This window comes from Gopherus evgoodei, chromosome 7, assembly GCF_007399415.2.
Source record: "Gopherus evgoodei ecotype Sinaloan lineage chromosome 7, rGopEvg1_v1.p, whole genome shotgun sequence".
In the NCBI taxonomy this organism is placed as follows: Eukaryota; Metazoa; Chordata; order Testudines; family Testudinidae; genus Gopherus; species Gopherus evgoodei.
This window is the reverse complement of record NC_044328.1, coordinates 65,848,977-65,875,605: the sequence shown is the minus strand read 5'-3', so window position 1 is coordinate 65,875,605 and position 26,629 is coordinate 65,848,977. Positions and strand designations below refer to the sequence as shown.

General features: G+C 43.2%; 1 protein-coding gene across 3 annotated transcripts in view; it reads right to left on the bottom strand.

The window, feature by feature from the left end:
• LOC115655500 (dual specificity protein phosphatase 13-like) overlaps positions 1–26,629 on the bottom strand; it is a 39,468-nt gene that overhangs the window by 4,731 nt on the left and 8,108 nt on the right. For 2 of the 3 annotated variants that reach the window (XM_030571007.1, XM_030571009.1), the window contains exons 2-3: positions 6,098–6,289; positions 5,280–5,500 (exon numbers count right to left, since the gene is read on the bottom strand). In XM_030571007.1, coding sequence (XP_030426867.1) covers positions 5,280–5,500; positions 6,098–6,288 — 412 coding nt within the window. In that variant the 5' untranslated portion in view covers position 6,289. Of the gene's footprint in view, positions 1–5,279; positions 5,501–6,097; positions 6,290–18,552; positions 18,627–26,629 lie in introns of those variants that run through there. The other variant, XM_030571008.1, reaches the window with a different exon arrangement.

Sequence of the window (26,629 nt, the reverse complement as noted above, 5' to 3'; positions counted from 1 at the left end):
GGTCTACAGTTTGGTTCAATGGCTCTCAGCACTCCCACTCTACCAAATTGTTCCAGCACTCCTGTCAGTCTCCACATTTAATCTGGGATCTGGAGACCAAGCTGTGTTTTTTTCCTCCTTATGCACCCCCAAAGCTTCCACCATTGGAACTTACCTGACTCTCCCTTATATCTGCCTCTCATCTGCAGGGCTGGGAGCCGCAAGACCTTTGATTTTATCAATGAGTGAGTAGATATGTCTCAAATACAAAAAGAAGATGGAGGCAGTAAGAAGGTGCTGCCTTTTCATATTTGCTTCTCTGACTATGTCTTTCACTTTAAATGACTCCTTTTCATATAAGCTATTAATTTCTGAAGGTCTCCCACCAAGACACTAGACCAGCCTATGATTGGCTTTAGAGCTAATCTGTCTAGCTTTCTAAAGCACTTATCACCACGGCATGTAGATTAAGATAATTTATCTCCTTTATATTTTCAGTCTTTTTTCCTGGCTGTTGTACTTTGTTGCACAGAGATTTGGATGAATTCTGTGTACTGACAATAAAGTGACTGATGCAGATAAATCATTCACGTGAAATGATTTCATTAGTGTGAAATTGCTCTAATGAAAGAGGATTTTAATTTACTATATGATTGTTTTGCAGCAAACAAATGAATGTTAAACTTGAGTAAGGAAAAAAAAAGCCATGTTGCTATTTAGCTCTTCTTACAGGCTGTGATCCTTGTCTGATAGCAGTTGATATAAATGGGGTAAATGCAATCTGAACTCACTGTGATGTATTGCACTTGTTTTACCGACTAGATCCTGAAATGGGTATGTTCTGAATGGCAGACCTGAGCATTCTTAATGGCAGAATATTACCTAGGCCTTTAGCAGGGAAGCAGCTAGCAAAGACACTTTGGTGTCTGGTATCCATGCTCCAGGTCCTCATTCCCAGAGCAGAGTCAGCAGAAAGCCAGACATGCCATGGATGGACGAAGATCTGTCATCTGGCTGGGTCTGCATAGAACAATAACACTTTCTTTCTAACGGATTATAGCTATTATCTCAGATTCATCCCTGATATAACTCTGCTGACTTGACAGGGTTTCCACCAGGGATGAATTTTGCAAATTCAACTTTGTTGGCCAAATTCAAGTTGGAAAATTGAATGTTGTTTAACAAATTAGACATTATAGCACATAAGAGCTGATTGTCCTTTTTGTTACCCATCATTAACTGATCTAAATGCCTTGAACTAGCCTTTGCTTCCTCATAGGACTGAGTTAATTTGGGTTAAAACTGTGAACCAGCTCTTCAGCCAGTGTAAATGGGCTTTGCCCCATTGACTTCAGTGGAGTAACACCAATTTATAACAGCGAAGGATCTGGACTATTCTATGCATCTGTGAATCTTCTAGCTTACCCTTGTTTTTCTCATCACTTGTTTCATTTTACCCACTACCATAAAGCCATGGGCAGAACCAACTATGTCTTTACTATCAGCTGAACAATAATAAAGGCCTACTTCCAATGTAGGGCTTGTCTACACAGCACAGCAATGCTCACTAGAGGGATGTGATTTCTACATTAATGCACCCAAGGGAACTTTTGGTTCATGCCAGCAAGGTGTACACAGGATAGTTAGTACACAACACATTGATGCGCCTTAGAAATCACCCTCCTCTAGCGCACTTTGCTGCGCTGTGTAGACAAGCCCTTATCTTATATAGCACCTTTTATCTGAGGGTTTGAAAATGCTCACAGATGTGGCCAAGAATTGTGATCAGGTGGGGAAAGTGGGAGGTTAAGTGACATGCCTAGTGAGCCTGCAGCAGATTCAAGGAGGAAAATCCTTGTTAAGTCGCTGGGCTGCTCTGCCTCCCTTAAGAGGAGACCAACTTTTATATTTGCACCAGCACAGTGTTAGAAGAATGGTCTTTTCTGAACACTCATCATTTCAATGAGTTAATTGATGGTTTTCATCTGCTTGTTTAAAATATGTGCACAGATCAATAAAAGGAAAATCCTGTATTTGCAAACCTTTCTCTCTGCATGTAGTTAGTCTAATAATTTTCCATGGATTTCTCTCATCTGTGTCCACAGATGATTTTTCTCCTTCTGCAGACTTTATCAAAAACTGCAGATTTGCATTCGCATTTAGTTGTACTCTGAAAAAATGCAAATTGTACGCATTCCCATGCAAAGGGGCAAAATTGATATTCATGGTGTCGTTCACTCCCCTCGTATCTTCTCCTATCTGAAGCAAACAAGTTCAGAAAAGGATCAGATGGAAACATTTCTGGATGCATGGATTAGCTTGCTTGGAGGAGACTGATCTCACTTGCTGACCCATGAATGGGGATTCTCAAACTACTGTGGTAGTTAAATTGTCAATTGAAACCAATGGTTGTACTGACTGTGTACCATAGGGCCGGGCAGGTATGGAGTGACTCGTTTTCAAGCAGGGCACAAGCCAAAGAAGCTGGAATGGTGGCACCTCATTAAATAGAGCTCTCATGGCCTGGCTACCGCAGCAGCAGCTACGCTGGACACCTGCTCTCTATGACAGTCAAGACTTAAGAGGTTGCACATTGAGGGTGATGAGTGCTCCTTTACTTACCAATTCTCCAGAATAGTACTGGTGGAAAGGAGGTCAAGGGTGTCCAATAACTAAGACAACAGTTCCCCTTTAAGAATACAGTAGACTCACACTGAAATCACACAAAACCAACCCTACCTTGCTGGGAACATCTCCTGCTCAGTAACACTAGCATAAATATGGAGTAATTCTGATTTCAGTGGCATTACTCTGGATTTACAGTGGTGTAACAGAACAGAATCTGGCCTCAAGTGTAATTCTAAAGATAAAGTATTTGATTCCCAGCTTAAAAAAAAAGGCATGTGTGTGCGTCATATATACTTAAATGTGACTCAGTATCCTCCTGGATGAACAAGTTAATAAAAGTACCTTCTAAAAAGCTGTGTGGAACTAACTAATCATAATTAAGTGGCAGTTCTACCAAATAGTTTCTCGATCAAACAAAAATACCATGGTATATCCTGACTTTCAAATGAATGGCCCTCATGTTACCTAGTATATCTGTGTTGCTGTGCATCAGTACTTTTAAATAAATGCAGCTATTTGGATAACACACCCATCCCTCCTTTCTTTCCTGTGCAGGCCCTGGATATAGAGCTGCTGAGTTGCTGTAGCTCAGGAAATTGTGCTTCCAGAACATCTTGTTCATATACGTATCAAACTCTGTCACCTTTTTAAAAAAACTTAAAACGATGACTGTCAGCAGCAGCTGGATTGTGTTTTTTTTTTTTAATTTGGTCTTCTCTCCATTCCCAGCACTCCTGCTGGCATGTGGACTCAGGGAGTTCAGTAAAGGAATATCTACAGCTGTAACAGTAGGACTAAATATCAATTCTAGCTACGATTAGTTCAGCTGTGATTACCTTATACTCAAACTGTAGTTCCATCGGGCAGCAATATAGTCTATTTTCTTAACCGTTCCACTTTCAGTATTCTGGAATGTACCCAGAAAGGCTTTGTGGACAAGTTGTACTAACATCATCCGGGGAGAAGGGAGCCGCTAAGTCTACTTGGTTCTCATGTTTTATTGCTTTGTATATTCTCTACACTAGAATTTACAATGACTTTACAATGGATTTACAACGGATTCTACCTTTCTTCAGGGGGCTGACTTAATTCGTAAATAGCACACACTGTGGTAGAAGGGGGTCCAGATCCAAACTCCCTGAAGTTTGGTGGTGGTTTTGAATGCCAAACATAGATCTCAGTTTTTCAAAGCCCAAGTAAATCTTTATGATGGGCTAGATCAAGTCTTCCAAATAGCCTCTGAACTTCTGGCTGTTCACAATCCAGGTCCAAATTTTGCCGCTTAGGACTAACCCTAGAGTGTAGTAGCTATGGGCCTTTGTGTCAGATACATCCTACTTTAGTAAATAGTGTTTAGGATCAATGTTGCTGTAAAAACTTGCAACTGTTGAAACAGAAGAGGCCCTTAGGTGCATAATTACCATTTGTGCAAGTCTGTAATCACTTAACTTTGTGATGCTATGGAAAACCCTCCTGATAAAGATTTGCACTTAACTATCTGGATCCACCACAGGGTCTATGCCTCCTGACCACAGAGAAACCCCACTCACAGAGATTGTCCTGGCAGAAAGCAGATGCAACCTGCTCTCCCCTAGGGGGCCCAAAGGGGCTGACACAGCTCAAGAAGTGGCAACACCTTTCCCCCTCATTTGCCATCATGCTAACTATTTTGAAGGCTGAGTGTACAACTGCATGCCTCATTTGTCTGAAAAATCTGGCCCTTAATTCTTCTGTGCTGTATAATATTTCAGACCACTGGCTTTCTGGCATTGAAATAGACTGCGGGTTTGAAAGCAAGTCTTCTATCTCTTTTTCCTCATGAGAGGTTTGAGTTTTTCTTTCTGGTGCATAAGGGCTGATTTATTCCCACTCATAGTGCCACATCTTTTAAATTTGCCTCTATTTTTTCCAATGGTCGGATGTAAAGAAGCTGTGATCTGTAACCTGCAGAAAGTGCACTTGCATAAGAGTGTATGACTGTGGTTTAAAAACATGCCAGTCTAATGTCTCTGCATGCTATATACTACACCCCAGTGACAGACCACTCTATAGGTGCTGGGAGCAATTATGGGTGCTGGTGAGCACTGAATTGTCACATGGATTGGCAGAGATATTACTGTAATTGTGAGACCTGTGAAGATGGCTCTTAAAGATGCCCTTCTTCCTGTGTTGTGGTCTGGTGGTAGCCACACTAATTGCGTGCAGCTTACTTTCCCACAGAGCACACACAGCCTGGCTGCTCCAGCTGAGTTCTGGGGTCCAGGAGTTGGATCTCTAAATGCCGCAGAAAGGGACTCTGGGCTTGATTTAAACCCCACTGAAGTCTATAGGAGTCTTTGTGTCACTGGACTTTGGAGCAGCACCTCCATGAAGAATAAGCTGTGAGTATAGTGGGAGATATAGAAGTAGATTTCAATTGTAGCAAGGCTTTGTGTCTCCTTCTCTTGGCAGGGCTAGGGTTTGAGTGAGAAACTACACCCCTTTCCTTTATGGCTAATGGGCTAACTGGCTTACCAGACTAACTGTGGGAGTATGGGTAATGGCTGTGTGACCAGGTATTTCAATTCCCACCCATCTCTACTTGGAATCTGCTTGTGCTGAATGCTAGCTGATTACTTGCTCTGCTTGTTTCTATGCTGAAGCCACATAATGTGCATAGCCAGTGTTGTTACCTCTTGGAGAATTCAGCGCTGCTCTTATATATCTGGCAGCTTGATAGAAGTAAATGCTGAGATCAAAATTCGGATCATCATCAGCTTCTATTCCATAATAATCTACAGCCAGGTCTCTGTAGAATTTAGCTCCAGTGTCAATGTGAAATCTGCCAGCAGCAGCATTCACAATGTGGGTGATACCCATTCGGCGCAGCTGCTCTTTGTCCCGAGCTGTATATCTGAAAGAAGGGACACCTTGAGTATGCAGGAGGTTGTGCAAGGATTTCTCTGCCCACTCCCCACAAATCTCTGGGCTAAACTATAATGGAACTGTGCTGCTGTTGGTTACAGATGCTAGGTGCTTTGAAATACTAGCAAACTGGTGTGGCTCAATTTTGTCCCATCAATATGTTTTTTTTTCAGCACAAACTGGTTCTTGTGAATTTTTCATTTCCATCATGTTTGTTTCAGGTTTTCATTGGAAAAAACAATTTTTTTCAAAGAAAAATTTTAAAAAGTATCGTTCTTATTTAAGCACTGGTAGCATGCTTAGCTGCTGTACTGATGCAGTGCTTCTGTACTACCACAGAGGAGATGTGGTCCACAATCACTTTAGGCCTTAGAGGCGGCGTAAAGGTTGTGTAAAGCTGCCTTCTCCTCCCCTGTCCTTTAGATCCTGCCTAGGCATAGTTCAACCAGACCCAAGGATTGGGCCCCCATTAGCAGATGATTCCCAAACCTTCCATTCTCAAGTGATTTCATTTGACAGAGCCCCCACTTATCTCCTAGTTCTTGTCTCATTTTGAGGTCAGGTTCTTTAGGAGAATCTCACTTACAAGTCTCCCACGTAGAGGTTTGGCCAGACTTCATTCACGTGGCCAGTGGAAGGTTTGTGTGTCCACAGCAGGCGTTGAAGCTCTGTCAGAGATGGCGTTTGGTAACTGCTCCGGCTTCTGGGGGTCAGGCTCAAAGAGCTTCGTATCCTGGGGCGCAGTAAGTCATCTTTGCATAACGAATTGAAAGCCATTCTGAAATACAGGATCGAGAAGACATACACCCCTGTTTATATAATGTTTCATTCTCCCTCCCACTCAAAAACTCACCTACCACTACAATAACAACTTACAAGATCCTTGCCCCAAAGAGCTTACTATCTATTTGTTCTGTGTTTTGTGTCCTCATCCATGACAAGGGCCCCTAGCTATTACTGCAATATAAATAGTAGTAGTAGTATATTCAGCTGTAAGGGCCGTATTGTGATAGCACTGAACAGTTCAGTTTCAGTGGTCCTATTCAATGTCCTGATGACAAACTGCCGTAGTAGGAAGGAATTGTATGAGCAGGACAGAACAATTCTGACTAATGAACAATTTCACAGACGTGTAGATGTTAGCATTTTGGAGATCATTAATTTTATTTCACTTACTTTCCTCCTTCATTCCTTTTCTCTCTCCTCTCTAAACTTCTAGTCTTGAAATAAATGTTGGAATTGCAGATAGAAAATGAAACTGCAGGCTTTGCTTGTGTCTGGGTTTGTGCAGTCCCTGTATGGTATATCTTTCTCTTGGAATAGTAGCGCCTGGTTCTTTAACTGGACATGGGTTTGAACTTTTGGGACAATTCTTAGGAGCGGTATGAGGCAGAAACACTCTAAGTGAGGTCACTCTTTTGTCTACACTACAATAAAAAAAATGTTGGGGAAAAATTCACTTATGAATAATCCTCTTTCCATCTTGACCTTTTATTTAACTCCCTGGACGTAGTGTGGCCATATTGGCCACTGGCTCACTCACAGCAATGTTTCCTGAGGATAAAGGACCAGAATGCTTCAGAGGACCGGCCATAGATATGGAGCCTTTACAAAATTGCCCAGTTCTGCTTACTTTAGGAAAGGGAAGGAACATAGGAATTTGCATATAAGAACAGACATGCTTCACCTATTCTGATATACTTAGTTTGACATTGTTGAGTCCCAGTATCAGCTACTTCAGAGGTACTTCCACCTCCAGTCAGGGCCGATGAGAGGTGGGGAAGCCGGTACAAATTACCAGGGCCCGGCAGTCTGGAAGGGGGCCCAGGGCCCGGCTTTCTCAGCCCTGTTTAGCCAGTCCGCCCTTGCTGGGGGGCCCGAAAATTTTTTTTCACCGGGGCCCAAACTCGCTCTGGGCAGCCCTGCCTCCAATGCATAATGAACCTAATTGTGTCAATTCATGCCCTAACTTCAGCTGGTGATCTCAAACACCTACATGACTTGCCTGATGTCACAAAGGAAATCTGCGGCAGAAACAGAACTAGCATTTTTTGTGTCTTAACTACCAAACCATCTGTCATTCCATTAAAAAACAGCAGCTCCCTAAGTCCCTCCCCTCTCATAATAGCTGCAACTAACCTTCTCTTCCTTTGACATATCCCATCCCTTGCAGCATGGTTGGTGACCACTCTAGTGTAGCTGATGACCTTACAAGCTTCCTTCATCTGTTTCGGCCTCTGTTTATTTATTGCTTCCTGTCATTCCCTCCTCTTTCTTTCTCCACTGCATAAAATTCTCGGTTGACTTTAATTAATATTGCTGAGTCTTTGAGAGCCAAAGAAACCTATCAACCTTGCCTCTCGGAGCCATACAATAGTAATGAATTATAGGCTATCTTGTGAGCATTCCGGGTAGCTGTGTGTGGATTGTGTTGCTGAATGAGATCTGGGAAACAGGGTGGCTTAAAATTTATCATACTGCCCCTCCAGGAATTGGACTGTTAAATTATATTAGGAGAGGGAAGTTTATCAAAATACAAATAGAGAGAGTATTTTCTTGGATGACAGTGCAGAGGCACCTATATCACAAATACAGTTAGAATTTACTGAAAGCCTCAGCAGAGAGAACAAGGATTGAATGGGTCATGGAGACTTTTCTGCCCCTGGGAATCGTCTACACTAGCTTTTCTGCACCATTGGTCAACCAATAGTGTACTTCCCAGAGTTGCCAATGGTGTAAGCACTAAAACAGAGCATGCATGAGCTTTTATTTATCATCCTGTTGTTGAACTGTGTTCACAGTGTGACCTGATGGTGAAAACACCTGCAGTCCTACATTTCCTGGCAGTTCCACCAACGCTATGACTGATGGAGCTGCATCAGTGATAGACAAATGTTGGGAATAGCGGTGATGTAGATGTATCACTAGAGGTGGTCCTTCCAGGAAAGCAGAGGCATGTTGACCAGATCGTACAGGGAAGCTTGTGCTGGATGTGCCCTATGGATAAAGAGAAGATATACTGAAAGTCTTGGAGACTGAAACTAAGATGGGCGAATCCTTCCAAAGTAAGTAATTTTCAAGTAAGCTCCAGCTTTAATCTCACCTATTTTGTATTCCAGCAAATGAGTTTACAAGCAAGGATGTTCACTGAAAAAGTGAGCATTACAGTAAATTCATGGAAATCGAACCTTGAATTCTCACACACAAATATTCCCAGTATGGCCTGATTCTAAGACTCACTATTATCCAGCTAGGGAATTGAACTGTGTCGTGTGACTTCTGTGTCCAGTCAAAGCTAGCTATCGTTGCTCAAATTTCAAATACAGAATACTCATAGCAAATTGACCACAAATGATCTATAGATTGCTTGTAGAAATCATTTGAATAATGAACCCATTTAAGAAAATAAGTAGCTTTCAAAAGAAAATTTACAAATAGAAGAGGCAAAATTTACTGAATAAACTATTCACTCCAAACTATTTTGGCTTTAGTTTTGTCTACCACTTTTTTACACACTGAATTCACACATGAAAATTAATTTTGCATCAATTTATTTAAATGCACACTTTAAACAAAGTGATGAAATGCATAAAGTTATTTTGTCTAGCTGAAATAAGCGAGGCATGTTGCTTAAAACAAGGTTGTACATTATTTATATTCCATGTGTGCTTAATGTTTTTAATGTGGTTATCCAAAGCTATTGTAAAATATTTTTAAAATATATATTTAATGACTAGCTTGTTTAACTTATCTTACATTGCCCGTTTAAATCTTTTTACTCTATTTCTGTAGTGGGCTTGGTTTTATGGCTTACTTCACATGTAATGCACTATATTGTCTTAAAATGCCCATCCAGGTGGGATAATAGAATCATAGACTTTAAGGTCAAAAGGGACCATTATGATCATCTAGTCTGACCTCCTGCACAATGCGGGCCACCCACTCACTCCTATATCAAACCTGTGTCTGAGCCACTGAAGTCTTCAAATCATGGTTTAAAGACTTCAAGGTGCAGAGAATTTTCCCGTAAGTGACCCTGCCCCATGCTGCAGAGGAAGGCGAAACCCCCCCTAGGATTCTGCCAATCTGCCCTGGAGGAAAATTCCTTCCCAACCCAAAATATGGCGATCAGCTAAACCCTGAGCATGTGGGCATGACTCATTAGCCAGACACCCAGGAAAGAATTCTCTGTAATAACTCAGAACCCATCACAAGCCATTAGATATATTTACCACTAGTAGTCAAAGATGAATTAATTGCCAAAATTAGGCTATCCCATTATACCATCCCCTCTATAAACTTATCAAACTTAGTCTTGAAGCCAGATATGTCTTTTGCTCCCACTACTCCCCTTGAAAGGCTGTTCCAGAACTTCACTCCTCTGATGGTTAGAAACCTTCATCTAATTTTAAGTCTAAACTTCCTGATAGCCAGTTTATATCCATTTGTTCTTGTGTCCACATTGGTACTGAGCTTAAAGAATTCCTCTCTCTCCCTGGTGTTTATTCCTCTGATATATTTATAGAGAGCAATCATATCTTCTTTTGGTTAAGCTAAACAAGCCAAGCTCTTTGAGTCTCCTTTCATAAGACAGGGTTTCCATTTCTTGGATCATCCTAGTAGCCCTTCTCTGAACTTGTTCCAATTTGAATTCATTCTTCTTAAACATGGGAGACCAGAACTGCACACAGTATTCCAGATGAGGTCTCACCATTGCCTTGTATAACGGTACTAACACCTCCTTATCTCTACTGGAAATACCTTGCCTGATGCATCTCAAGACTGCATTAGCTTTTTTCACAGCCATATCACATTGGCAGCTCATAATCATCCTGTGATCAACCAATACTCTGAGGTCCTTCTCCTCCTCTGCTACTGCCAACTGATGCCTCCCCAGCTTATAACAGTAGTTCTTATTATTAATCTAAGTGCATGACCTTGCACTTTTCACTACTAAATTTCATCCTATTACTATTACTCCAGTTTACAAGGTCATCCAGATCTTCCTACATGATATCCCGGTCCTTCTCTGTATTGGCAATACCTCACAGCTTTGTGCTATCTGCAAACTTTATTAGTACATTCCCACTTTTTGTGCCAAGGTCAATAATAAAAAGATTAACTAAGATTGGTCCCAAAACCGATCCCTGAGGAACTCCACTAGTAACCTCCCCCTAGCCTGACAATTCACCTTTCCGTACGACCCGTTGTAGTCTCCCCTTTAACCAGTTCCTTATCCACCTTTCAGTTTTCATATTGATCCCCATCTTTTCCAATTTAGCTAATAATTCCCCGTGAGGAACTGTATCAGATGCCTTACTGAAATCGAGGTAAATTAGATCCACTGCCTTTCCTTTGTCTAAAATATCTGTTACCTTCTCAAAGAAGGAGATCAGGTTGGTTTGGCACGATCTACCTTTTGTAAAATCATGTTGTATTTTGTCCCAGTTACCATTGACCTCAATGTCCTTGACTACTTTTTCCTTCAAATTTTTTTCCAAGACCTTGCATACTACAGATGTCAAACTGACAAGCCTGTAGTTGCCCGGATCACTGGGATGCTCTTAATGATATTCATATGAGACATTTATGGTCTTTGCCCTATTGAAAGTGTATCACCGTAATTATTCAACCATGTAAGAGAAATGTGAGCACTATATTTAAATTATTTTTGAGTCACTTTATACTAGAGCTAGTAATTTTAGCTGAACAGTGTAATGTAACTAAATTAAATATAAATATATATTTATATTTAATATATGTTAGCAGGAGAATTGCAATCAGGCAATCCTTTAATAGATCTGAAGGCCATAAAGAAACATTATGATCATCTAGTCTGACCCCCTGCAGAACACAGGCCAGAGTGTCATCAGTGATTCCAGCACCTAGCCCAACAACTCCTGGAGAATTATTGATGTTGTTTAGCATTGGTATTATGGTAGTGCCTAAAGGCCAACCAGCTCAGGGGCCCATTGTGCTAGATACTGTACAAATATGTAGTAAAAAACAATCCCTGCCCCCAAATTGCTTACAGACAAACAAGAGAGCCTGGATGAAGGGGAGGAGGAAGGCTGGGTAACAAAAGTAATATGCATAGGAAGACAGGTGATTTGTCTCATGGCAACCTTGAAGTCCTTTCACATGTTGTCCTTTACTCCTCCCATGGGAATGCCAAGGTAGAATCTCTCTCTTCATCACCATTTGGGTAGGTTGGAAGGCCTTTTCCCACCCAGACAAGCAACAAAGAATGCCAATTTCATTAACTCTGGCCTGCTCTACACTACCAAGTTAGGTTGACGCAAGGCAGTTTACGCTGACCTAACTATGTAAGTGTCCACATTAAAATTTTGCTCCTGCTGACGTAACTGTCTTGCTACACCAACTTAATAACTCCACTCCAGGAGAGGTGTAGAGTCCGTGTTGATGTGGTTAGGTTGACAGTGTCAGTGTAGACACTGTGTTGGTTCCAACAACTGTTACTGGCTTTCAGAAGCTATTCCACAGTGCCCCACGCTGGGCTTAAATTGCAGCAAAGGAGGTTTGGGTTGGATATTAGGAAAAACTTCCTAACTGTCATGGTGGTTAAGCACTGGAACAAATTGCCTAGGAAGGTTGTGGAATCTCCATCATTGAAGATTTTTAAGAGCAGGTTGGACAAAAACCTATCAGGGATGGTCTAGATAATACTTAGTCCTGCCATGAGTGCAGGGGACCGGACTAGATTACCTCTCAATGATTCAATGATTCTATGATAGTCCAGCTAATACAAGTGCTCCTGGTGAGGACAGGCACCGCTGACACAAGGCATGTAGTGTGGACAAGCAAAAGTGATTTAATTACTGCGGTGGCTGTATGCTGACATAACTTGAGTAGACATAATTTTGTAGTGTAGACATATCCTCGGGGTGCTCTGAAGCATTGTGTTGTAACTAGCACAGTTTCATGCCACAATATGGAAAGGGCCTTTGAAATAAGGTCCCCTAACATAAATCCCAGTCCTCTGAAACTCATATTACTTTCCTCCCAATTTATCTGTAGACATAATACTTGGCTAAATAGGAAGGAAGGAAATAATAGGGCAGGGTGACTAGTGACTAAGTGGCACTGTTCCTTTTGAGTCAGTACTGAACCAAACTGCTGCACCATATTAGCAGATGACACAGTGCTGCTCAAAATAGTCTTGGCACTTCAGTAGGTGGTATTGTGTTCTTTGCATGGATATGAAGCCAATGCCCTAGCACAGCATTATCTCATCACTTCACTGTAGTTTTTTTTTTTCTGGTGGGATAGAGGAGAAATTTTAGGAAAATTTCAGGACATCATTATCCTTGCTTCAATAATCTATTAAGTGTTTTAATCCCATCAGTAATTATCAGTCTGTGCATTTGTAGAATACCATCTTTTCCCCAACTTAACAAACACGCCTTTAATGTTCACTCTGCAGAGACATTACTCATGATTTGTTTTTGACTGGCTGGGACATGTTGTAACCCTATCATTTTAGTTAAAAAGTCAACCTGAATGCACTTCAATTGGATTATGTTTGACAGATGATTGTAAAAGACCAGACTGAAGCTCTGGGTTTGGCCAAGGAAGGGCATGTCAGATCTGTGCCAGTTGTATCTTTAGAGAGACAGGTGGATGAGGTAATCACTTTTATTGGACCAGGAGACAAGATTTAGAGTTTATGCAAAGCTCTTTTTTAGGTCTTGGAAAGGTACTTAGAGTGTCATAGCTAAATACAAGCTGGAATAGATTGTTTAGCATAAGTCATTAGCATATGTTGCAAGAGACCATTCAAGGTCAATACCTCTGTAGTCATCAGGGCCAGCTCCAGGTTTTTTGCCACCTTAAGCAGAACAAACAAACAAACAAACAAAAAATCCTCCACCTTGTATTTATCTGTGACACTCTGACTATCTTTCTCAGAACTGAAGAAGAGCTTTGAGTAGCTTGAAAGCTTGTCTTTCTCACCAACAGAAATTGGTCCGTAAAATATATTACCTCACCCACCTTGTCTCATTTCCTGGGACCAACTCCACCACAACACCACTGCTAACAGTTGTGCTTTAGAAAGTCACAAATGCTTTGCAGAAAACCTATCCATTGGAAAGATTACTCCATGATAACATATGTTTGAGGAAAGGTTTTGTACTTTATCTGTTGCATCTCTACACAAATGGCAAATATTATAGTCATCATTCTTCCTTCTTGCCGTTTAACCCGATAGTCTCACTGGAGCCATAATTTATTGATTGCTGGGAGTGCTGTGGGAAATAGTATGAATCAACTAAAGTGATGATTGAGGTAGGACTGGCTGGGTTTGAAAGCTGAGACATTGGCTGTTTCCAGGGATGCACAAGCTATTTGAGCAGCCAACTGTCTGTAAGAAAATCTCTTCAGCAGCTGGAGGATGTAATCCAAATAACATTTCCAAATTTAGTAGGGACAAGTTTAGCACCAGCTGTGCATTTTGTGTAAGGTGATGACCACATGCCCTAGTCTGACTTTGCAGAATCCATTTCAGTGGCCTGCTCTTCACTATACAATGTGGTGTCAACGTCTGGAGAAATGTGAGCTAGATCACTCTTGACACAACATAGAGCTGCACGGATGAGAATGAAACATCTGCCTGTCTTCTCCTTAGATACTATGCTGGTAGCAAGTGGCCTGTCTCAATATAGGGCTAGACTGGGATGCCCTTACTCCACATGGAGTAAGGTCTACTCAGTGTAAGTCCCACTGAATGCAGTGGAAGTATTTGTGGAGTAAGGTGTACTACCCAAACATCAATAAGGGCATCACTATCTGGCCTGATTTCCAGAGGTGCTGAGCCTGCCCTAGCTCCCATGGACTTCAGCTGGAATTGTGGAGAGACAGTACTTCTGTAAACCATGCCTCAGATATGTCTCCCTGACCTATCTCTTTTCCTCTCTCAATGATTCTGTGGCTGGTCAGCTGGGATCATACCAGCTGATCTTGAATGCTGCAGGAAGTAAAATAGCACATGGTCCCTCCAGATGGGTCTATATTGCTCTATAGAGTATAAGATGTTCTTGTGACATCAGCTAGTTGCTGTATCTCTGTTGATGAGTATTATGTGTGTGTGTGTGGTCACTGAAGGGGAGAGCATGGAGAGGATTCACTCTATTGTGCAGTAATATTGTGGTTAATTGCAAAGTCTGGTTACAGCTGCTGATGTTGCTGTTCTTTAAAGTGGAAATGGGCTCACCAAAGAAGTTGCCTACACTGCATTGAAGGTCACGGTCAGGGTTTAAAGTTCAGGGGAACACAGCCCTTGCTCCCCTGCTAAAAGTACATGGGAGTTTCTCCTCTTCCTCTTGGATTGGGAGACCATTATTCCAACTGTAAGTAGGGTCTGAAGGAATACTCCCTTGACACCTAGCTGGGAGTGGGAGAGACTTCAGGAGCAAACTGTATTTACATGAACACGCCTCCTCTGCTTAGATATCCATCAGATAGAGTGATGTTGTTCAAAATAATCAACTTTGGCTGGTGCTGGGTTACAAATCATTTGAGTACTGAATGCAGGGATAGTGAAATGCTGTTACTGTTGTTGTTGTTGTTGTTGTTGTTGTTGTTCATTGTTATATGAATAAAGGGGAGGAGAAATGTGCTTAACCTGTCCCAAATGAGGGAGTCATCCTCAGCTGAAAGGACCTGGTTAAGCCAGGGGCTCAAATTTCAGAGCCCTATGAAACTAAGGGGGTGGGGACAAGTATCCCAGCCAGGAGGTGTGGACTCTCTCTAAGGGTCCCTGGTCTGGTTTAACCTGTTCTTCCCCACTGTTCAAAGAAAGAGCTAAATAGATTTCATTAGGACCCTCTTTGTTATGTTAAAGTGCTCAAATGAGAGCTGAAATCACTTGAGATGGGGCAGTGTTTCTGCCCAGCCTGCAAAGAATTGAAAATTACTAGGGTATGGCTACATTTGGAATTTCAAAGCGCTGCCGCGGCAGCGCTTTGAAGTGTGAGTGTAGTCAGAGCGGCAGCGCTGGGAGAGAGCTCTCCCAGCGCTGCATGTAAACCACATCCCTTACGGGTGTAGCGTGCAGCGCTGGGAGCCGCGCTCCCAGCACTGCTGCCCTGATTACACTGACGCTTTACAGCGCTGTATCTTGCAGCGCTCAGGGGGGTGTTTTTTCACACCCCAGTTGCAGTGCTGTAAAGTGTGAGTGTAGCCAAGGCCTTAGAGACTGATGTGCAGAGGCTGTAGCAGAAGGTGACAGACAGCTGGCGAATGAGTGGCTGGCAGGACGGTGAGCAGAACGAGTGGTTGGTGGGGCGGCCAGGCAGAGAGGAAGCGCAAGCAAGATGCCTTCATCCCCAGGTGGCAGGTGAACTCACACAGATACATCTCTGAATCCTGGGTCCTCACTGACCAAGGACAACCACTGTGAGTGGGGTATGGTGAGGGAGCAGAGGGGCACAGAAAAGGAAATGTTGGTTGTAGAACTCAAGAACATGAGGTGGAAGGCACTGCCCCATGCACTCTGGGGTGAGTGTCCTGCTCACAGTTTTATGATTATGAATCCTGCTTGTGGCATTTTCCCTAATTAATGTTGGGTAACTTTCCTCCTTTCTTCTACGCTGGGGGCTGGAGACTAGCGACTAGCGTAGCTGAAGTCGACGTCTCTTAGATCGAATTAAAATTACTTCGTGTCCTTGCGGCGCTGGATCGATGGCTGCGGCTCCCCCATTGACTTTGCTTCTGCCTCTCTCACTGCTGGAGTTCAGCAGTTGATGGGAAAGTGATCGGGGATCAATTTACTGCGTCTACACTACACGTGATAAATCGATCCCCAATAGATCGATCGCTACCCGCCAATCTGGCGAGTAGTGTAGACGTACCCTCAGACTCTGTGTTTGCAAGTGGGGAAGTATTGCCTCTCGGAGGTGCCATGGGGTCGTGTGTAATTTCCCCCAGGTAACTAGGTGGGACCTCGAGCTGGTTCTGTGTGGTACTGTTGAAAAGGAACCCTTAGATATTGAACCCGGCCCTGGTTGCTGCCAGCTCCACCTGGCAAAAAGGTTACACAACTATAGTGCCCCTTCCTTCTTGGTTGCCATGGTGAGCACTCAGTCTACTGGCAGGGTTTCAAAATGGCTGTTAAAACATGGCTTTGTCAGGTAATGTAGGTGGGATTGCAATGATGTCTCCAAAGGTACACTCCATACACACATCCCTCCTCAATATCAGCAGGGAGTCTGTCTATTAATTCCTGTCCAGAAGAGGATGGGTGTAAGCACCCTGGGAATGGGTGTGTATGTGTGCTGAGTGGGAATATCTCACCACTTCCATGCTGGAATAGGAAGATTTAAGGCCTGATCCGAAGCCAGCTCTGCCATTCCCCAGTAAGTAACCTGAAGGCATCTGTCTGAATGTAGCTGAAAGAGGATGCAAAAGACCAGAACAAATGGAGCTGTACCTTCTGTAAAGTATATAAAGTGGCTGACCAAGAAAAGCAAGATTCTGAAGTGGCTCTGCTTGGGCTTGTGTCCTGAGTGAGTTGGGTTAGAAAAGGACACCAGACCCTCTTTGCTAAGACATTGAATTAAGATAATGTATGTGGCTATGGTGAGCTAACAGGATTTGCAGGACTGGGTCCTTACTCTTGTGAGCATTCCCACTGACTTGTGCAAAGCTGACTGATGAGCAAGGGTTTGCAGAATCAGGAGTCTAATCTGTTACTCAACTGTGGGAGGAAAATTTCCCTTTATTATATGAATAGGTATTTTGGGCCCAATATGGACTGCAACATATAGCTATGGGGAGCATGGCAGACAGTGAACACACAGAAATCAATTTTCCATGGCTTCTGCATCCCTGCTGCCTGGAAATAGTTTGTTGCTGAATTGGGCCCTTTATTTACTAGTTACGAATTTTATGTGCCACTTTAATAGCATGTATTGTAACTATTTAAAGACCTGCATTAAACAGGCCCAGACATTGTGTTAACAATCTGCACATTACGATGTATTTTTTTGTAACTGCTTGTTATAGCATCAGCTATTAAGAATTTATTACTAATGCATTTTGGACTGTGCTTTACAGTAACTTTAATTACAGCCATCTAGCTATCATTAAATAAATATTCATCAAGAGTAGGAACCCCAGTGTAAAGTGACCTGAAAGGCTTTTACCTGCCAAGACCGGAGGTCAGGCCCTTAGGTGTCAATGATGCCATTGGCATTTGCAAGGAAACACAAACATTTAAAGCTGTGCAGGGAGCTCTGTTCCTCCCCTGTGCTAGGTGTTCATGAGGTCATCAGCTGGAGCATGAGAGAAACAGAGCCCTGAGGGCCTGAACTTAGCTCTTGGCAGAGGAGTGAAGGAAGCAGCATGGGCCAAATCCTCCAGTCAGTCCCCCTTCAGCCCACTGAAGACGGTTGGATTTTTGGCAGAGCAAGTACAGGAGAATGGCTGCAGGATGACGTCCTGGAACAGAAACTGTAATGACTGCACATGCATCCCAACAGAGCCCTGCTTCTGGGAGCTGGCTGAGGTTCCTCCATTCCCATCAACTTGAGCAGCAAAGTGAAACGCTTAGGCTCTGGTACAACTTCAGATACAGTGATTATGAATGAGAAACAATCCAAAGGCTCCAGCTGGTCCAAAATGCATCTGCCACCTCTTCTGTAATGAAAGCCATACTCCAGACACTCCACAGGCTCCCAGTCAGCTTCTGCTCCCAAGTTTAATGCCTTGGTCACAGACTTCAAAGCCAGGGATGGATCAGCACCCAGCTGTGTTACACACAGCCTTTCTTTCCACCAACCACCAGGACAGTTGCACCCCTCTGGGACAATGCCCAGGTTGAAGCATGTGAAAACCAGGTGAAAATGCATTCTTGCTCCAGGGGATCTGGCTGAGGAATGAATGTCTGGAGGAGAGGAGATGAATCCAGTCTGCCCACCTTTAGGAAATGCTGCAATCACTTCCTCTTTAATAAACCTTTCCCACCATAACCAGAACAACAGTCACAACTTCAAATCCTACCCCAGAGGAGCTTTCCATTACCTGAGAAAGGAGAGGAACCAGACACTCCTTGAAGTCTCCTTTACATGGATGGCAATCAGATACTATAGTTATGGGCAACAGCACAAAACTGCAAGATAGAAACTGTTAGTGATTCACGGATCTCAAACATTTTCTCTGTGAAGCACTTCAGTCTGCATTAAAAGTGTGACCATGAACAACTGCCCTGCCCAGCTCAGATGCTGGTATCTCAAATGAAGAAAAATGGAGAGGTACTTTTTATAGGTTTGCTCACAGCTATAGTCTATAGTTCATGCCCTTCACCCAAACTGGCCCTCCAGACAAACTTCAAGTGGTATTTAGGAAGGTAGACTTAAGTGGGAGGTTTGGCTTATGGAGTCAGGAGAGGTACATGCTGCCATTTTAAAACCCAGAGATTTGCTTGCTTTGCTGCTCTGCTTCGAGTTTTCCGTTGCTCTCCATTTTGGATTGTGATAAAAATGATAATATGCTGGATCGGCGGGCATCGATCAATCCAGTGAGGGTTGATTTATTGTGTCTAGTCTAGACGCGATAGATTGACCCCCGAGTGCTCTCCCATCGACTCCTGTACTCCACTACTGCAAGAGGCGCAGGCAGAGTTGACCAGAGTGGTGGCTGTTGACTCACCACAATGAAGACACAGCGGTGAGTAGGTCTAAGTACGTAGCCTTCAGCTATGTTTTTCACAAAGCTGAAGTTGTGTAACTTAGATCAATCTCCCCAGTGTAGACCAGGCCTAAGTAATCTCTGAGAATTTCATAGGACTATTGACTTCTCTTGCAGGAAAAATGCCTGGGTGCTGTGAGGATACGTGCACTGTTTCTTTAAATCTGTAGGAGGTCATGATGGTAAATGCCTGCCTGAGTCCTGCCTACCCTATATCTTCTTCCACCATTGGATTGATGCCAATGGTGAATTATGTGCAATAGCCTTATTGAGAAGAAGCTTGAGGATTACTCAAGCTCTGTTAGAAGTGGGGGGGGCCCCTCAGTTTTCACTATTTGATAAGGCAAATCATCCCTTGTCCCAGGTGACATTTTATGCATTGGGGCTAGAGTGGCCAGAGCCTGGAAAGGTTGAGAGTTTTGGTTTGGAGGTCCAGCTCCAGTTCCATCCCCTTGAACTTTGGGAAATTTGCATCCAGATCCAAATGTCATGGCTAATACATCCTCCTAGTATGGACTCCAATAATCGAAACATTCCCAAACTTGGAGAAATTTGGATCTCAGTTCATTGAGGCTCACCTCTAATTTAGATAAGCATCCTATGTTTGGGGGACTATCTCATCGAGCCAAATGATCTGAGACTGTACAATTCATTTAGAACACTTTCTCTTCCCACTTCAAGACTTCTACTTGAAGTGAAGCTTGCGTCAAATTTGGCTCTTCCTGTAGATAGGGGTAAAATTTGGAAGTAGGATTCTGAATTTGGCTTCTGTATGCAGGTTTTACGCAGGTGTAACTATAGTGACTCTGGTGGCATTATTCCCGATTTGCACAAGCATTAATGATCTGGATGATGGGATGGATTGCACCCTCAGCAAGTTTGCGATGACACTAAGATGAGGGGAGAGGTAGATATGCTGGCAGGCAGGGATAGGGTTCAGAGTGACCTAGACAAATTCAAGGATTGGGCCAAAAGAAATCTGATGAGGTTCAACAAGGAGAATTGTAGAGTCCTGCACTTAAGACAGAAGAATCCCATGCAGTGCTACAAGCTGGGGACTGACTGGCTAAGCAGCAGTTTGGCAGAAAAAGACTTGAGGATTACAGTGGATGGGAAGCTAGATATGAGTCAACAGTGTGCCCTTGTTGCCAAGAAGGCTAACAGCATATTGGGCTGTGTGACAGGGTGCTAAGCAGAAAGCTGCTTAGCCAACCCCCTGTCACTCCAGCTCCAATTAAGGGAGGTGAATTGGAGCTGGGTAGATCACCTGGCCCTGATTGGGGGAGCTGGAACAGCTGCTGCCTCATCAGGCTGAGGCTGGATAAAAGCCCCAGGGGAAGGAAGCCAGGGAAGAGGGGAAGCTGCACTAAGGGAAAGCAGGGATGAGTAGCTTGTCCTCTCTCTCCTGCTGGTAGACAAGCAGAAATGGATTGTGTGTATTGTGATGAAAAGGTGGTGGGAAGACTATTTGTACAATAAAGCACCAGGTGAGCACTGCAACAAAAGACTCTGACTTTTTCAGCCCAATGGGGGCAGGAGCCAGGTGGGCCCAGCAGGGTCCCCGCTACAGGCTGCATTAGTAGGAGCATTGCCAGTAGATCGAGGGAAGTGATTATTCCCCCCTATTCGGCACTGTGAGGCTACATCTGGAGTATTGTGTCCAGTTTTGTGCCTCCACTGCTGAAAGAATGTGGACAAATTGGAGAGAGTCCAGCAGAGGGCAACAAAAATGATTAGGGGGCTGGAGCACATGACTTACAAGGACAGGCTGAGGGAACTGGGGTTGTTTAGTCTGCAGAAGAGAAGAGTGAGGTGGGATTTGATAGCAGCCTTCAACTACCTGAAGGAAGGTTCCAAAAAGAGGATGGAGCTGTTCTCAGTGGTGCCAGATGACAGAACAAGGAGCAGTGGTCTCAAGTTGCAGTGGGGGAGGTCTAGGAAGGATATTAGAAAAAACTAAGGGTGGTGAAGCACTAGAATGGGTTACCTAGGGAGGTGGTGGAATTTCCATCCTTAGAGTTTTTTAAGGCCTGGCTTGACAAAGCCCTGGCTGGGATGATTTAGTTGGGATTGGTCCTGCTTTGAGCAGGGAGTTGGACTGGCTGACATCCTGAGGTCTCTTCCAAACCTAATCTTCTATGATTCTATGAACAGGGGCAAAATCAGGCCCTTGCTACATCCCAAAGTGATTCTCCCATCCAGTGGGTTACAGTCTACAGATTTACAGAATAAATCTCCATTGGCCTCCTGTAGGGAATACAACTGCCCTTGCCTGGTAGAAGAATATGTGTCACTTTGATTTTGTTTTGGACTGTAAGTGACCAGATGGCTTCATTTCACTTATATCAATAGTTCTCTCAACCTTTTTCATATCAGGACTGCCCCTAGGTGTCTCACTCTCATCTAAGTAGGACCTCCCACTGTCCCAGTTAGCAAGTGTTGTGACCACTGGTTGCTTGTTCACATGATGTTTATTTGCATCCCCGCTGGGGGTTGTGGCCCCCAGTTGGAGAACCCATGATTCACACCATCTTATTAGCAGATAGTGTTTGTTTTGGGTACTCTTGCAGAGAAGCACAAATTTTGGACTATTCACAGCTGATTTGGGCTGATTTCTTCCAAGCAGGTACAGAAATGACTATTGAAAAAGTAACTGATGGTGATGTGAGTTAAACGCCAGAGTGATGGCTGTGCAGGAAACGGGTTTGTTAGGACCTTATCCTCACAAGGTAAATTCTCATAGCAGGAAACATTCTCTCTTTGCTGGGATGACTGTCATACCCAAAGCAACTTGTAAAAAGCATGTCATGCTGACCCACCAGGCATAAGCCTTCTGCTATTTAACATACAGGCTTGTTTTCGAGAGCTGTCAACCTGGATATCTTGTCACCATCTGTGTTGAACAAGAGGAGGCCACAGCGAGCAGGTCCAACTACAGTTAGCTAGATGACAGAAGTATTAAATGCTGTTGCTTCCTGTCCGTCATCCACTCCTCTCACCCATTGCTAGGTTTATACCCTTGTTCCTTTTCTCAGTTTACCCACTTTTCCAGATTGGCTCAGCTGATCTCTGTCCCAAATAGTCTGACAGAATGGTGTTTATTACTTTTATTGCCAGAGCCTTATCATGCTAGGCATTGTACAAAAACACAGCTGTAATCCACACCCACTCCGTATGGGGCTCTGTTCCCCTCTAGTGGTGGCCAGGCCACACATAGAGGTTGATGAACCTGCTGTATCTTTTAGCTCAGGCTGAAGAGGTTTATGGTTTAAGAGCCAGAGGTCCTAGGTTCAATCCCATTACTTGTAAAGAGACAACGCTTGCCCCAAAGAGTTTACTGACAAAGTACTTATTTAGCAGATATAAAGTGTATTAGCTCCAAAGTACTTCCCCATTAAAACTGCCAAAAAAGAATGGGTTAACTTTCCTGTCTATGAAGGTCATTGCTAGTAGGTTGCCTCCTGCCATGTCTATTTCTTTAGGGCTAGCTGCAGTGTTGCTGCCTCTGTTCCTGAACCATAGCCTTTGCTGTAAGTTGTGGTGTACCAGTAGCTCTGTGCTACTAGCTTCAGGAGAACGATGATTTGGGTATCTCTGTATTTACACAGGAGGAAGGCTTTTACACTTAGTGAGGGAGTAAGAGGAATGAAGGGAAATGGCAGGAGGCTGACATTAAGTATATTAAGAATTGGCATTTTATGGCAGTCCGAATCATTACTAAATTTAGCCTGTGACGCAGGCATTAGTATCCCCATTTTACAGATGGGGAAACTGAGGCAATGAACAGTTATGTGACTGCAGGTTATTCGCTTAGCCAGAGGCAGAGCTATGCAAAATGTTGGTAGCGAAACCTGAATCCAGGCAAAGTCCAAAACTTGGGACAGATTTGTGCAAAGCTACATCTGTCTCCCAGGGAACCTAGGTCAGTCTAGGGTCTGAAGTGTAAAGTGGGAAAAAATTAGTGCTTCTGCATGATCCCCACTCCAAAATGATGCTTTGGGCTGAGTATTGCTTTGAGTTTTGGGGTTCACTTGACCCTGAAGTTCAGAAAGAAATTCAGGATGTACAAACCCAAACCAAGGAAGATGTGACCCCTTGAGTACTGAAACATCACAGCTCCACATGCTGTTCTCCGGGACTCCTGGCTCCTTCCCAGACAGAGCTGGGAAAACTTGTAAGTTCCTTGCTGCTGCTGCTGTGGGACCCCCATCATATAGCAGGCATGCACCTGCATTAAATGCCGTGACTGCCTCTGAATTTTGCTTTCTCAGTGGCTCTTCACCTCTTTACCCACTAATCCGAACAGCATGACTGCCTCTTGCAGAGTCCAAGATTCAGCATATCAGAGAGCCTTCAGAAGTGCGGCTTCAGCAGCACGTTCCTTCCACCAGTCTCTTTTGGCAAAGAGATGAGCCATGCCACTTGTACCAACATCCTGTCTTTCCAGTTTCCAGCTGGATAATAGGCAAAGGTTGACACCTCCCTGCCCATTGCGAAGTAGACACAGAACAGGAGAGAGGAATGGAAATCTTCCCACGCTGGGAGACTTACAACAGACAGAAGCAATTCAGCTGTTTTGTTTTATTCCCACAGTAAGGCCACAGGCCACCTGTTAAATCAGGTTTGTGAGCTAAAGCTTATTGGAATTTGAGACGCTTCAGTCTTGGTGCTCGGGTATGGATCAATAAAGGCTTCTCCGATAACAGTGACAAAATGCATGTGCTACCCATGCAATCCCAGGTGCCCCTCATAAATCATTAAAATACTGGCCTGTTATAATCAGACCCCTGAGTACAGAGTAATGCACCATTTGAGAACTAAAAATAATAAAGTAAATTAGTACAAAGGTCAAACTGAACTTGAACAGAATGGGATTTGCTAGCTTACCCTCTCACAGTCTAAAAAATACAGTGGAAATAAATGAAATCCCAATGTACGTAAGCCATCATTGTAAAATCTCACTGTTAAGCCAGCTGTAGTGAAGACAAACAGGAACTGATCAGATTTTGCTTTGTGGGTGACTTTCATCAGTTTTCTGGATTCAGAATATGTCTGTTGTTTTGGATCAGCCTGAGTATAGATTAATTCTTACCACATTTCTAAAATAACTAACCATTCAAGATAAAAACGATCCAAAACATAACGCATGTTACAAGCAAAAAAGAGAAAAGAACAAGATTTACCCTGGAAAGGAAAGATATCTATACAAAGAGCAGTATGAGGAACTAGTTAACCATTTAAAAAAAAAAAGAGGCACAATTAGAGGGCAATGTATTGGCTAATGTGATTATGTTCCACTGTATTCTATTGGATGCAATGGCCAACTTTATGAAGGGCATGTCTTCCTCTAGTGGCTGGAGGCCTAAGGAGGCTATAATCACTAATGCTGCTTTAGCTGAAGGAGACGCTCCTTAAACTCAAATGGTAGGAACCTCTGTTTTTTGGAGCAAAAGGATCTGAATTCCATCTACACTTACAGTGTTGCATGAGAGTGAATGTTATGGGCTATAAATGGTCTGAGCCTACGTCCACACTACAGCTTCAAATCGATATTAGTAAAATCGATTTTATAAAACAGGTTTTATAAAATCGATTTTACGCGTCCACACTAGGGCACATTACTTCGGTGGTGTGTGTCCATGGTCCCAGGGTACCATCGATTTCCGGAGCGGTGCACTCTGGGTAGCTCAGTAAAAGAATAGGACCAATAACTTTGATATCCGTCCACACTAACCCTAAATCGATTTAGTAATATCGATTTTAGGGTTACTCCTTTCGTTTAGCTGGAGTACAGAAATCGATTTTAAGACCCCTTAAAATCGATTTTAAGTGCCTTGTAGTGTGGACGGTTACAGCGTTAAATCGATTTAACGTTGTTTAAATCGATTTAACGCTGTAGTGTGGACCTGGCCTAAGTGAACTTAGTGTGTGGTTTGACTGGCAGCGAGGTTTATGTGGTTACAGAATGATCCCAAAGACTAACTTCTAACTATTGTGCTCCCATCTGTCTATATCCACTTGTTGTTGTCTCTTGACTTTATATTTGGGTAATAAGTTCTTGGGGGCAAGGACCATTAAATACAGTGCCTAGCAATACGTATAATAAATGATAATAACTGGATCCCCTTCATCCCATGTGACACTCTAACATTTGGAGGAGGCAGGGTTTTAAAACTGTATTTAAAAAACAATTGGGCACAGAGACTCCCCTCCTGTTTTTTTTTTTCCGGTGTTGTTCTTTTAGTGGTGCTCTGCATGGGTTCTCCTCAAGTTTCAGTTCTATTTGTGCCATCTATCCCTGTGGCTTCCTTTGCAACAACCGCCCTTCTGTCACAGAGGACTGGGTGTGGCTCTGTTCTGAGACTGCTGTTGGACTGGCTACAGGCATTATAGCAAAGACATATCAGCTGCTTATTGTGGAGTATTGAAAACTCTGTTAAAATGATACTATCGCTTTAAGAGTCAGGGGCTTCCTGGTCCTGCTTACAGCCTAGGGAACTCTATAGGGAAGTGTGTGATCTGGTTCTTCAGCAGGCAGTCCGCAAAGAGTCAGGCTAGAGCAAGGTGGCTTGAGTTGTGCCTTAGGGAGCAGCCTACTTTATCTCTCACTGTTGGTTCTTGTGTGCTAGGGTTTTGCATTTTAAGAAATAAAGTAGTGTCATTGCAATCTTTCAGGGAGAGTATTTGAGTATTGTTTTTTGTTTCTAACTTTGTGGGTAAAACATGAATCTATCCAATCTTGGATCTCACCATTGTGCCTTCTCAAGGCTCCCAACTTGAGGCACCAGAGAAAGGTCCGAGGAATTGGCCCAGGATCTTTTTTGCAGCAGAGCACAGCACTGAACAACAGGGTCACTAGGCCAAGCCTATTGCTTCCATTGCAAAGCAGTGAAAAAAGTAATCATGAAATGTTAGCAATTAATAATAAATCAAGTAAGAACTAGGTTATTAATCTGGTGAGAAAGAGAAGGGCCTGATGGGTCTGCCCATGGGGGGGGCCAAAGGGTCTAAAGTCAGGACTGGACTTGTTCTAAACTCCTGGGACAATCAAGTTATGGTACTGTACTTCCTGGGCAGAGCTCCAGGGACAATCAAGGTATGGTTCTGTACTTGCTGGGAAAATCTGGCTCTGACACAAATGTAATCCTACTGAAGCCAGTGGGGTTGCACTGCTAGGGTGTAACAGCTATTCATATGTATAAATAGATATATCAATATCTTAAATGGAATAATGTTGATAAAAGATGTATTTAATTTCCAATTAAAGCATACAATCATCAAACTTGATTTGGATTGTTCTTAAACTGGGGAAAATACTGGAATGAGAAAGGACAGTCAATTATCTCATTCCTCAATATGTGCTAGAGGTAGAGTTGTAGCACAGCCTCGTTTGGGGGCTTCATGTAGATAC